The sequence below is a fragment of the Mercenaria mercenaria genome, unplaced genomic scaffold (assembly GCF_021730395.1).
Source record: "Mercenaria mercenaria strain notata unplaced genomic scaffold, MADL_Memer_1 contig_1952, whole genome shotgun sequence".
Taxonomy (NCBI): domain Eukaryota; kingdom Metazoa; phylum Mollusca; class Bivalvia; order Venerida; family Veneridae; genus Mercenaria; species Mercenaria mercenaria.
The window spans coordinates 19,760-32,977 of record NW_026459974.1 but is presented as its reverse complement, the minus strand read 5'-3'; the positions used below and the strand labels follow the sequence as shown (position 1 = coordinate 32,977).

Genomic DNA, 13,218 nt, shown 5'->3' with positions numbered 1-13,218 from the left:
TTCTGATGGCGAAGCTCATATATGTGTCTTCAACGTAAACATGACAAAGACATACAGACGAACTTTTTATGGGAATAGTGCCACTTTGGTGCAAATGTTTTACATTTTGTAGGACACAATTGAAGCGAACCTAGAATGCATTTTAAGAGTAACATTTGCTTTTATTCGATCCAGCATCCTATGCCCTAACACAATTACACCAAACATCATCTCCTTAACTGACCTAGTTGCTTCCAAAACTATCACTGACACCCATAGAATACTGACTCGCACAGAATTAACATTTATTTATATAGTCTATTTACATTAGGCTTGTGTTCTTTTTATTAACCGAAACAGCTACCAAAGCGCTGAACTCCTTGATATTGTGGAGTTCGACCCTATACCGCATATGTGAAATACCATTTTTTCGCTCTTAAACAGAAGAATACGCTACAGGGGGGAGTTAATCAGGTGCGGAATGTTCTTATAAATGCCACAAATACCCTAACTCTATTTTGACCAAAAATGAAGATAGGTACGGTAACCTTTTTTGCACGGTCCCATGAGCAATGAGTACGTTTTGTGACTCTTTGATAGCAAGTGATGTGATGCGAAACCAGTTAAATGATATGTTCGTACAATTCTGCTTAGGCGTTATTTTGAACTGTTTTTATTATATCTATATACATATCATGCAATTTTTGTGCCCTCATGAGTGGTGGGGTCACAGATTTGGTCTTGTCCGTGCGTCCGTGCATACGTTCGTCCGACGTTCTAGTCATAATCATGATATGAACTTGCGCACCTCCTATTTTTTCGTCTGGCTCCGCCCCCTATTTTCAGAGTTATGGCCCATGAAATTATCAAAAATGTACATTTTCACCTTGTGACACTCCTAGCTCAAAACGTATTTGATATAGATTCATGAAACCTTGCATGAGTCTTGATATGAAATGCGCAACTCCTATTTTTCATTTGGGTTCGCCCCTATCTTCAGAGCTATGTCCCCTGAAATATTCAAAATGCACATTTTCACCCTGTGACGCACCTAGCTCAAAAATGGTTAAAAACTTGCATAAGTCTTTATCATGATATAAACTTGCACACCTCTTTTCTGACTGGCTCCACCCCCATCCCCCCCCCCCACCATTTTTAAAGTTATGACCCCTGAAATAGTAAAAATGCACATTTTCACCCAATTATATATTAACAGAGACAAGCACATTAGAAAATATTTTCACTATTTGTATATACTGTTGGAAATGTTTATTTAAGGGGCGAAAATATTCATTATAGAAAATTAGAACCCTATTAGAAATGCATGTTGAATTTTGTAATATTTTATCATCAACCCCATTTACATTCGCTTTTGCATTTGATTAATACTTGATACTTCAACACTATGAATCCAAAGGCAGGATTCAAAACTGCGTGTAGCTTTGTTATTCATTAATGCCAGTCTACCTTGAACACACAAGCAAGAGAGGCAAAGAGAAGTAATAATATTTTTTTAAACTTACAATTTTGATGAATTTCAGCTAAATATTTAACTATTAATACAAAAACATTAACCAACATAAAACATCAGATGTTGTATGTATATCATTAGACAACGTATGTTTATCAAATTATTACTTGTGCAAAAATAACCCAATCTGCGCTGGTGCAACCAGGATAGGGATACAATTTTTTTAAATACACCTTTAAAAATTGTGGTACATAAGCAGAGTACTACATCTTATATATGCAAAGACCAAATGTTAATACATTAAACATTTAGAAGCTAAAACTATTTTTCTTTAACATTGAAGTTTGGTCATATCATGAATAAAAGCCTATGAGATTTTGTTTCTAAAATGTTTTTAAAACTAAATTGAGAAGAAAAACATATCTGGGTCGTGAATCGAACCCTGGTTGCATCAGCAATAAAAACTTTCTACCATCTTGGCCAATATACCACGGAGAAATTTGCAATTAACGATCGTTTGTATTAAGCATTATAAATAAGGTAGTTTGTTTCCGGTATCCCGAGACAAATGCTTTCGATTTTAAATGAACAAATGGTGAAAAGAGATAATTGTCATATATTTCCATAACACATAATCTGTCATTTACCAAGTTTCAACATCGTCTATGATAGGTTCAAATCCATTTTTCTAGAAGTTTTAGTTAGATTAGTTAGAACATTGTAGAAGTGTGGCAAAAATTAGGAAGGACAGTTTGGTATTGAGGCAATGATAAGTACGAACATTGTAGAACTGAGATGTAGAAAAGTTAGTTAGAAAAATGTTCTATTGTGGCGACGATTAACATGTTATATAATTATAACATTTCAATCTTACTAATGCGCCTTGAAATGTATAATTATGTAATATCTTTTCGCAAATGTAACGTAATAAAACGTATTAGCGTCTGGTGACCCTTTCACGCTTCTGCAGGGCAAACATCTATTTCACGTAATTCATTTTGAAAATAAGTCCACATGCATACATTTAGACGGAGTGACCACTTTGCGTGACCCCTGAGTATCGACCAATGTAGATGCGACTTTTGTTTTCAAGTTTAGCCTGTCTTCTTTCATTTTCTTTAGTCCAGGAAGTAGCTGAAGGTTGAGTGACGTCATTTTCTGTGTTGCTTGGGCAAATATCTCAGAAACAAGAACACGGACCTCTACATTTTATTTCACCATATTAATGGTCATAATTATGTATATTTCCGATTGTTAAAAGTTTTATTGAAAACTACATTGTAGAAAAAAATCTATTCACGATCAAAATTGTGATTTTCCCATAGACTGTCATTATGAAAACTTGTGTGAGGTTTCAAATTAGTCGAGCAAAAAATCGAGAACACGACCCCATCTTATTTATTTGTAGAATTTTCTAAGTATATTCAAAAGTTTTGAAAAAAAAAATACAATGTTTTAAAAAAGTAGAAACAAAAATAATCGCAATATGCAGATCAACCTTAACGACTTAATCTTAAAGCGCAGAACAACCTTAACGACTTTGAAATCGAAATATAACTTCGGTTAAAGTAATAAGGTTTTAATGCAAATCTGTTAATATTTGGAATTAAAGCTGTAACTAAGTAAGTGGAATTTTATTTGCGCACTTCTTACATTATTTTTTATAATATTGGTTTTGGACCTTGTATCATATCTCAGATATCATGTATTTATTTTTCGGCGACTCAGATATGTACTAAGAGTCTGTCAAGTTTATTTCCGTATTTGTTGCAATATATGTCATATAGGACAATGCAACAACTTTAGCTCAAATTATAATTATGTTACCTAATCGATAAAAGCAGCTGACGTGATGTTTATGTATAAAATTGATAGATGAAATCGTGTACATCAATATTGCTGTTTTACTGGAACAAAACGTGTTTTAACTGGACTGGCCTCCGAAACAAAATATGTTTTCTTTGGGTATCTAGAAATAAATGCTATACTTTTTAAGAAAAAGGATTTAAAACTTAATTACTGACACACTATTTGTCACGGAAACACATGAAAATTTGCTGTTTTATTACTTATTTATTTGTAGAATTTTCTAAGTATATTCAAAAGTTTTGAAAAAAAAATACAATGTTTTAAAAAAGTAGAAACAAAAATAATCGCAATATGCAGACCAACATTAACGACTTAATCTTAAAGCGCAGAACAACCTTAACGACTTTGAAATCGAAATATAACTTCGGTTAAAGTAATAAGGTTTTAATGCAAATCTGTTAATATTTGGAATTAAAGCTGTAACTAAGTAAGTGGAATTTTACTTGCGCACTTCTTACATTATTTTTTATAATATTGGTTTTGGACCTTGTATCATATCTCAGATATCATGTATTTATTTTTCGGCGACTCAAATATGTACTAAGAGTCTGTCAAGTTTATTTCCGTATTTGTTGCAATATATGTCATATAGGACAATGCAACAACTTTAGCTCAAATTATAATTATGTTACCTAATCGATAAAAGCAGCTGACGTGATGTTTATGTATAAAATTGATAGATGAAATCGTGTACATCAATATTGCTGTTTTACTGGAACAAAACAGTGTTTTAACTGGACTTGCCTCCGAAACAAAATATTTTTTCTTTGGGTATCTAGAAATAAATGCTATACTTTTTAAGAAAAAGGATTTAAAACTTAATTACTGACACACTATTTGTCACGGAAACACATGAGAATTTGCTGTTTTATTACTTTTACGAAGAAAATTAAAAAGCGTTTGTAATGCTTTTACTCCCGGTAAACTGTCGCGATTATAAATTTGTTTATATTTTGAAGTCATAATTCACTACTTGATTTGGAATTTTCAAAAATATTATAGGAACAAAAAAACTCATATTTGATGTTCATACTATGACCAAACTTCAATTTGAAAGAGTCTTTTTCAGATAAAAGTCATACAGTACAGAATATTTGTATCGCTTTTTAAGCCTCGAATGTTTCAGCACTATCTAAACTTGACATCCCTTTTCCGAAAACTTTATAAAATTGTTGAGCACTCTCTGAAGCTTCCGATTTCTCTGATTTCTGCTGATAACCAAAGCTGTTTCACTTAACTCATACCGGTATCTGAAAACAGATAGATTATTTTAAAAAATGTACATTTAGAACCATATGCTCTTTATCACAATTAAGAGTTTATATAATGATTGTTTGTTATCTTTATACTACTTTTTATGTTTGACCATCAGTAATACATGCTGCTTATTTTTTATTATTGTTAATGTCATTGTTGTTGTTCATGCGTAATCATCCAATCCGTGCTTTTTGAGAATGACAAAAAATCCCTCAAATGTAAATTAAATGGTAGTTGTCAAATGATAGTAATTCCTTTTAAAATGTATTTGTCATTTAATTTCTTATTTGATCTAAAATGGTCGCAGCTTTGCGAATCACCTGAAGCTGGCCAAAAGCATAAATGTCATTGTTCACTTACTGTTCTCTGCCATCTGTCGAGAAATTATTGCCATCTTTCCCGATAATTATATATTCCTTTCCTTCCTCAAGAGATGGCAATTTGCAGTTAATACTCCAGAAGAATGTAATCATATCATCTACTTTTGGTTTCTGTATTTCTGTTAACAAAAACGAAACGATAAGAGATGTGTTTCTCGCAAAAAGTATTTTGATATAACTTATTTAAAGATTGGCTACAAAATACTTTAATGCCCTAGGTAATTAAAAGATAGTAGCAGGGTCTGTAAAGTGAACATTCAAATCAAAATTACTTAAGGTTACTGGAGATTGTAGTCAATACTTCAACGGACCTTATGCGCTAATAATAAGTTGGTATAACTTAACAGCTTGCAATAGAACCAAGTTAATTTTTTCACTTCAAAGAAATGCAAAACATATTACCCAGTTAATTCCACAGCTTAAGTTATCGTAGAAACGGGTAAATATGATATAGTGGAACCTCCCTAATCCGAATCTCTAAACTGAACGAATCATTTGATCACATTTTTCTTATTCATTCTCTATTTTAAAATACCCTTGTAATCCTAAACCACTCTTCTTCAAAAATCGAGCAAACTTTGTGATTTTTTATATCTAATTACATTAAAATCTACCCTTCTAATCCGAACCTTAGTCAATGTTTCTGGTGTAAATCTTGCTCAGTTTTGACATTTCTGAGTCTGTTTACAATTTTAACTATTACAGAAACAATAGGCCCCAACACCGATAATCAAAAGTCATGTCAGATATTTGTTTTGTAGATCCATGCAATAAGCACAGGTGTGAAAGAAGTTTGTTTAAACGGAAATTTGTAAGAATATAAAAACGTGCTATAAGTATGCCAGTGTAATAGTGTTACTTACATGGGCTCTTATTACACATCTTATATAATAGTTTATCGTAATTTAGTTCTTCTAAATAAGACGTAAACGTTAAGTTTTAGAACACATCACAGTTGAACGAGAAATTAAAGCAGCGGTCCATATTTTCACTCATATCTCATTCTATCCAGTATTTTAAATCGATGACACCTAATGGCCATTTTGGAAAAAGCAGGTGTCTTGCTGGTTCTAGAAATGTAGAAAGGTTAAAGGCTTGAGCCTTCAATGAGAGGAATCCATTTGTCTGGCAAAAAGTTAATAGCTCAGACCAGGTATTTTTATAGTACAGGAGAAAGGACATTTATGGTCGACCACTAGTAAAAAGTAAAGGATTGCTGTTACAGTGACCCCTACTCTACCAACATATATATCATACCTTGATGTATCGCCTTCAATACTTTGGCAGCTGCGATTATCTGATTTTTTTCAAGATTATAGGTCAACGATTTAATCTTGACATGGACTGCTGTAAATAGAATTAGTATGTACACAATGTACACATCAAGATCAAAAATATGAACTTAGTTTGTTACATTGTTTCTAATTCAGAACTACTTAGCTTATTATAACTTTTACTGATACCAACTATTTTTGAATAACAGTACTGGTATCAGGGATGGACTAGAAAGTTCTCTATTGAACCAGTTCATAAATAAGAAAGGTAAATGAAAAATTTCTTAGTTACATTGTAATTAGACAGAATGTAAACCAACCTTACCTAATTGAAGTAACAAAAAACAAACAAATAAATAGAACTTTTATAAAATGTAACAACTTTTTCCAACATGTTTGGTAACTTACAGAAATATGCCAAATACATTTGAAGAGCTTCAATGCAATATTTTTCCATGTTTGTTTTGTACATTTGATAGGAGGTTTCATTAAAATAAAATTTATCTTCTTAAATAGAAGCAAAAGCATTAAAAAATTATCGTTTATTATTTTTGCGAAATAGTAAGTAAACATTGTTTTACCGTAATTTGCTTTTCTCAAATCACACATGTACTTAAACAGCATTAGTGCGGGCTTCCTTCTATTCTTAACCAATCGTAGTATTTCTTCTTCTACTGGCTGGACACATGTATCTAAAATATGACGGTACATTTGATTTAGAATAAAGTTAGATTTCCGTATGTTCAGATGCCAACAAAACCGATTGTTTAAGTACAACAACAGGAATATCATAAATGAAAACATATTCAACTTCCTGTTAATTCTAGGTAAAAATGGATCACTACCGAAGCGTTTCAATTTGAGTTATATGAGCGTGTTTAAAATGTGTCCGACATGTGTTTTATTCAACTCAGTGTATTTCATTACTTAAACTGCAATAGTTATTTAAACATGTTGGGATTTCTTTCAGTTGATCCAGTGCATATTTTATAGGTAGTTTTACACTAGTAATGCAAGAAATCCGTGCATAAAAAGGGGCGAAATGTGCACCTTCTTAGAAAAAAACAAAAACAAAAAATCAAAAACATGGAACTAGACACTGTATGTATAGTTTGTATAACCTACAATGGAATGTGTACAGTCATTATGTAGAACCTACCATGACACATTCCTATGATGAAATTGTGTCACTAACCAAACAACACGAACAAATCAATTGTTCGCAAATACAATGTCAGAAAGTAATCCTGACATATTTTGTGAATTTTGTCTGCGGAAGTTGTAATTTTGCCAAGTTAACTGAAAAATGAAAATTTATTTCTGGTTCTCTTCAAGTTGGGTAATTTGCGGTCAGAAACAATGTCGGATCTACTGTCTGTCTACTGAAGCATCCATACTTAATATACTATTATCGGATGGATTGCAAGTTTGTACAGACGGAAAACAAATGGGTTCCACTTAAGCGTTTAGGGAGTATTCAACAAAGCTTTTCAACCATATATAATTCTTCCCCAGAATTCTCAAATGTGTAAAACTTCTTTGAGGAGTGTACTTTACAAAATATGTGTACTGCCACGAAACATTTCACAATTTTTACAATATACTAGTATGCCCATTTGAGAGCGATTTGATAATATTGTTATAATAATTATTACTATGTACAACGCCATTGAATATATCATTGTATAAAAATATGCTTTTAATCAAATTATTTCGTGTCAGTTTTAGTTTTTTTTATTATGAACTGTTGTTAAAAATATATACATGTATACAGTAAACATGCAAATAGTTGATGAAGTACATATTGCTCTCTTTCTCTTAATATGTTAAACACTGCATATTGCCTTCCATAAAAAGTTAACTGCTAGTCATATAGCCCGGTCTTTGGATCACTTTGGGGATTCTTACAAAACTTTAAACTGATGTACATCATTTCTTCGGATTAACTAATATGCATCATGAAATTCTAACAGAATCCATCGTGTAGTCCATTACAAATTTCCTATGCTGCTACAACAATGCATTTAATCAAACTACTTAGTGTCAAATTTGTCTCCTGGTCTTTTACTCTGATAACTAACATCAGACCATGATTGACTTACTCACCGCTTTTGAAAAGTATTTTAAAAATGTAAATTTCTAACAATAAGAAAAGCTACATGATAACCGATATTCAGATGGTTTAGTTATTAACATTTTTATTATTGCATTATTCACAGACCAACAGTGTCAACTGTTACAACTTGATAACTATATATTTGATGTCTAAGCTATTCTTTACTGTGATCACAGATGTCACGGCTCCAAAATGCTGAAAATTTGGAAAGTGGCAATTTAAACTAACTCAAGGACTGCTATAACATAGTACTGAAGTCGTGTGATTGATGATCTGTCATTGATTTTTCTATATACATGTAGTTTCTAATGTTTAAAGGTGGTTAATCAGACTTTGTCAACTAATGGATAGGTTTGAAGCTTTAACAATGGATCATTTACATTTATCCACGTTCACCGAGTGCTTAAACATTCTAGATCTTCACTGGAGTATTTCTTATCTACAAATTTGATAAACATACATAGCTTAGGAAATAATATAAGTATAAGAACTATGATTTGCATTAACAATTACATACTTAGCCAACGTTCATTAGAAAGACAAGTTCGCAAATTAATTACTTCCTTTACTTATCTTGTTTGCGCAACCAAAACAGATTGGATCTAAATGAATTCCGAAGCTACATGCAGTTTTAAAGCTTGGCTTTTGGTCAGATTGTTTAAGTATCTGATTATCCCATAAACAGTATTTTAACAATTACAGTCAAACCTGTTTATAAAGACCACCCTTGAAAGAGCCAAAATGTGGTCTTTATTGGGAGGTGGTCTTTATTCACAGGTTAAAATATACAGTAAGTTAAAATGAGAAACAAAACATGTGGTCTCTGCAATTCTTTTATGTCATTTGAAAGAACCTAACATGTCCCATGCACAACTACTATTGTTACTGATCACATGTGTGAAGTTTCATTAAATTATGTCAAGGGGATGAGGAGAGATGGTGCACAAAAGATTGTGTCTACGGACAGCCGGACGGACATATAGACAGAAAAAGAGACGGACGGACAGACAGACAGAAAAATTGAAACCAGTATACCCAACATTACAACTTTGTTGTCGGGGGTACAATAAAATATTCGAAAAAAACTGCGAACCCTGCGTTGTTAAAAATGACACTAATATACAGACACTAAAATAAGATGCATACTTTGTAAACAATTGCACTGTTTTCCATCTCCATCACATTCGTAGTCGACGCCTATGTCGGCGCCTGTGTTTGGGTCTGTCCGATAAAACTGTGTACAATGCTTATCTAGAGAAATGGAAATAAATTGTTTTTTTTTTATTACAGTGTCCTTGATTTAACGCATTTAATATATACAAGTATTTAGAAAGGTCGTCGGTTCGCTTTACCTGATTGTTCCAGAAATAGTGATAAAAAGATACATACATAGTCCAACTGACGCAAAAGGCTGTCATATTACTGAGCTCTACGGGAGGTATAAAATATCTCCATACAATTGAATGCAGGTTAGGTAGTTATAAAGACGAGAAATGAACGCATTCATACCATGGTAATAAACGAAATTTTCTAACATTCAATTTTAATCTTATTACTTTTGAATGAAGTATTTTATATAAGCAAAAGTAAAAAGGTATCAGATGCATTTGATTAAATTGTATATATTAATGCAGAGCAAATCGACAGATAAATTATAGCTACCGGGATTGTAGTAGTCGTAGACTTCGACTGCTGCTGGCTGTCTGGAACTTTTAGCACCTTTGAAGTTGTCATTTAAACGAAATATGAATTTAGTTTCATTTGGAGTTATCTGGAACAAATATAATATTATGATTTGACATATATATTTGAAGGTAAGAACATTTTGATAAAGCTTGCATTATATATGTATGATATCATGTGACTACGGAAGCTGAATCGAGTTAAACGGAAAATATTTATTGAATAGATTATTTCTTCATTACGAGAAAAGATAGACCGAGTATTTGCAAGAAAAGATCGAGTATTTACGTGAAAAAATCTAGTAATTACGAGATAATCATCTCATAAGAACGAGGAAATATCTTGTAATGATGAGAAAAGATCTCGAAATAGTGAGAAATGATCTCGTAATAATGACAAAACATCTCGTACTTATAAGACAAGCTCCTGTAATTACGATAAAAATCTTGAAATTACTTGAAAGGATCCCGTAATTACGAGAAAACATCTTGTCGTAATAGGAAAAGATCTCAAAATAGCGTAAAAGATCTTGTTTTTACGAGAAAATATCTAGTTTTTACGAAAAAAGATCCCGTTATTACGAAATTACGAAAGAAGAGGGGAATGGACATTGAAGACGGTTTTCGGTCAATACTCTGAGAATCATTGACTTACAACCTTCATCTCCACCAGCAGATTTGTACTTGTCAGTAGATAATATCTATCAACATCGAGGGCTATATGTTAAATATCAAAACCAAAGGGGCCTAAACTTAGAAAATAGTTTCCGATCAATAAGTTGAACCTTCTGGGCTATAACAGTCAAACGTTCAAGGCATATTGATGGCTCTTATGATTTTGGGCAAGCAGATTCATTGTTGTCCTGTTAAGTTTAGGCCTGTTGCCTTGACCTTTGATTTATCAGTCCCAATGCAAGTTCAATAGTGAACATCTTTTGACCAAGACCTATGTGCCTATTTAGTCTACAGTTGTGTCAAATGATAACGAGCTGTTTTCTACGAAAGTTTCAAATGGCTTTCAGTTGTTGAGAAAATAAATGCTTTCACAAGTATAGAAAATTACGGCGAAATCCCTAAAAATTTACGGTTTTGCCGCGTTGGAATGTTCGCTTTGGTTCGAATTTTTCGAACAACTTGACTTAAATCGTTGTACAAATTCAAAGACACAAAGAAAACTTTTAACATTTCGTACATTTCGACATGGTTTCCTATTCATTTTTCAAAATAAGTCCCACGTTAAAGACGTGAATAAAGGATAAATAAGTCAAGGCATTTATTACACAGGTAAAACAAATCTGCAATATTCAACAGTAATTTTATTTGATTATTTTCAATTGTTTTCTAATTGCTACTCTTAAAAGAGACAATTTTATCATTACACTTATTTAGTGGATGATTATAGAAATTGACAGTTTAAATCCATGATAATGTATGACCCCTTTGTGCCATAGTAATATCATCAATATTATGACTTTTTCTGGGATCGACCCCACGTCCCCTTATATAGAATGCCTACCACTGATGAGATTAAGGCACTTCTAACTGTGATACTAGTGCAGCCCCAAAACAAGAGTGCAAGGTTACAGTTGATAATAATATCTTTTGTGAGGAAGGGTATTGGGTTATGTTGAGGGGTTAAGTTGGTACTTGTGAGGGCTTGGAGAATGATGTGGTACTTATTAAGAGTATGTATCAATAAATGTAAGAAACTTAAAGCAAAACAAATGCAGAGTTAGGTTGCCCGGAGAGCGGAATTTTGGGTAAGAGCTTGAAGACATTTAATAAATGGTCATTCTAGAAGGAAAGATATGTTAAACTACGCCCTGTCTGACGACAGCCAAGCATTTAAACAAGCACATTCAGTGGTAATGTATCACCGAAAGAATATGTACTTTTGTGGATTATATGCTGAAAGATATTTACTTTCAGATATACACAAGATATGTACAATAGGACTGTGCATTGGTTTGATAGTTAAATGACTGATTTAAATATGGTTTGAATTATATATATATATATAATTGTAAATGTATTATTCTTGTTTAACAACACGTACAAACTAATGGGAAAAAGATTTAAGTGAATGCAAACTAATGGGAAAAAAAGATCGAAGTGAATGCCATTAGTATAATACCAATTAAATGTGTAAAAAGACAACTTAAAAATTTCAAACGGTTTTACCATTAATATGATAGTAATGACACCGTCGTCAGGTGTACAAAATTATGACGTTGCTTATGTCAATACATGTAAAAAGAAGAAAACACTGTTGTTTGTATATTGAAGAAAATGAAATATGAAATATTGTATAAATTACGTAATTATAGCCTCTGCAGATAATACATGTAATCATTAAATGTGCCGCGCCATGAGAAAACCAGTATAGTGGGTTTGCGACCAGCATGGATCCAGACCAACCTGCGCATCGGCGCAGTCTGATCAGGGTCCATGCTGATCGCTTTTGAAGTCTATTGCAATTAGAGAAACTGTTAGCGAACAGCATGGATCCTGACCAGGCTGTGCCGATGCGCAGGCTGGTCTTGATCCATGCTGGCCGCAAACCCACTATGTTGGTTTTCTCATGGCGTGGCACATCTTAATTCAGTAATTGTCGATATGGAAATAACCGAAATGAAAAAAGAGTGTTGTCTTTGCAACTAATTCAAATCGTGTTGATGGAAAAATATACTACAGTGCAAGAGATTTAATAGATAAATCCATTAATTTTTTCTCCTAACAGTGAGATGTTTTCTCTTGTAATTACGTGATGTTTCCTCCTTAATACAATATAAATCTTTTCTCGTACTTAACAGACATTTTTAACAAGATAACCATCTCATAATTTCGATATCTATATCATCCTTAAATTTTCATGTCAATATTTTGGCGGCCATCTTGAATTCAAAATGGCGGCCATGGAAATCAGTGATATAAACAATAAAAAAATATATCTTGCTCAATTTTTGGTAAATAAGAACCCAAATAGTATCAAAATGTTCCAAAAACATTGCCCTTTCCTTTTCAGTTACTTTATGTAAATTAACCTATTTGCATATTCATGAATATTAATGAGTATGTAAAAATATTACCAAATTTCGCAATAAATGGACACATATTGAAGTTATACAAATTATTACGTGGCTAGTTTTAGTCACTGAAGTAGTCAAATGGTACCAAATGAAAGGTAAGA

The 13,218-nt window shown here is 32.5% G+C and overlaps 1 protein-coding gene across 1 annotated transcript in view; it reads right to left on the bottom strand.

Moving 5' to 3' along the window:
* Positions 1 to 272: 272 nt before the first annotated feature.
* Positions 273 to 13,218, bottom strand: part of LOC128552021 (complement C5-like) — a 30,618-nt gene continuing 17,672 nt past the window's right edge. Inside the window, exons 6-11 of the mRNA XM_053533015.1 lie at positions 10,009 to 10,117; positions 9,493 to 9,597; positions 6,812 to 6,922; positions 6,214 to 6,303; positions 4,937 to 5,075; positions 273 to 4,569 (exon numbers count right to left, since the gene is read on the bottom strand). Of these exons, the coding sequence (XP_053388990.1) occupies positions 4,452 to 4,569; positions 4,937 to 5,075; positions 6,214 to 6,303; positions 6,812 to 6,922; positions 9,493 to 9,597; positions 10,009 to 10,117 (672 nt within the window). The 3' untranslated portion in view covers positions 273 to 4,451. The remainder of the gene's footprint in view (positions 4,570 to 4,936; positions 5,076 to 6,213; positions 6,304 to 6,811; positions 6,923 to 9,492; positions 9,598 to 10,008; positions 10,118 to 13,218) is intronic.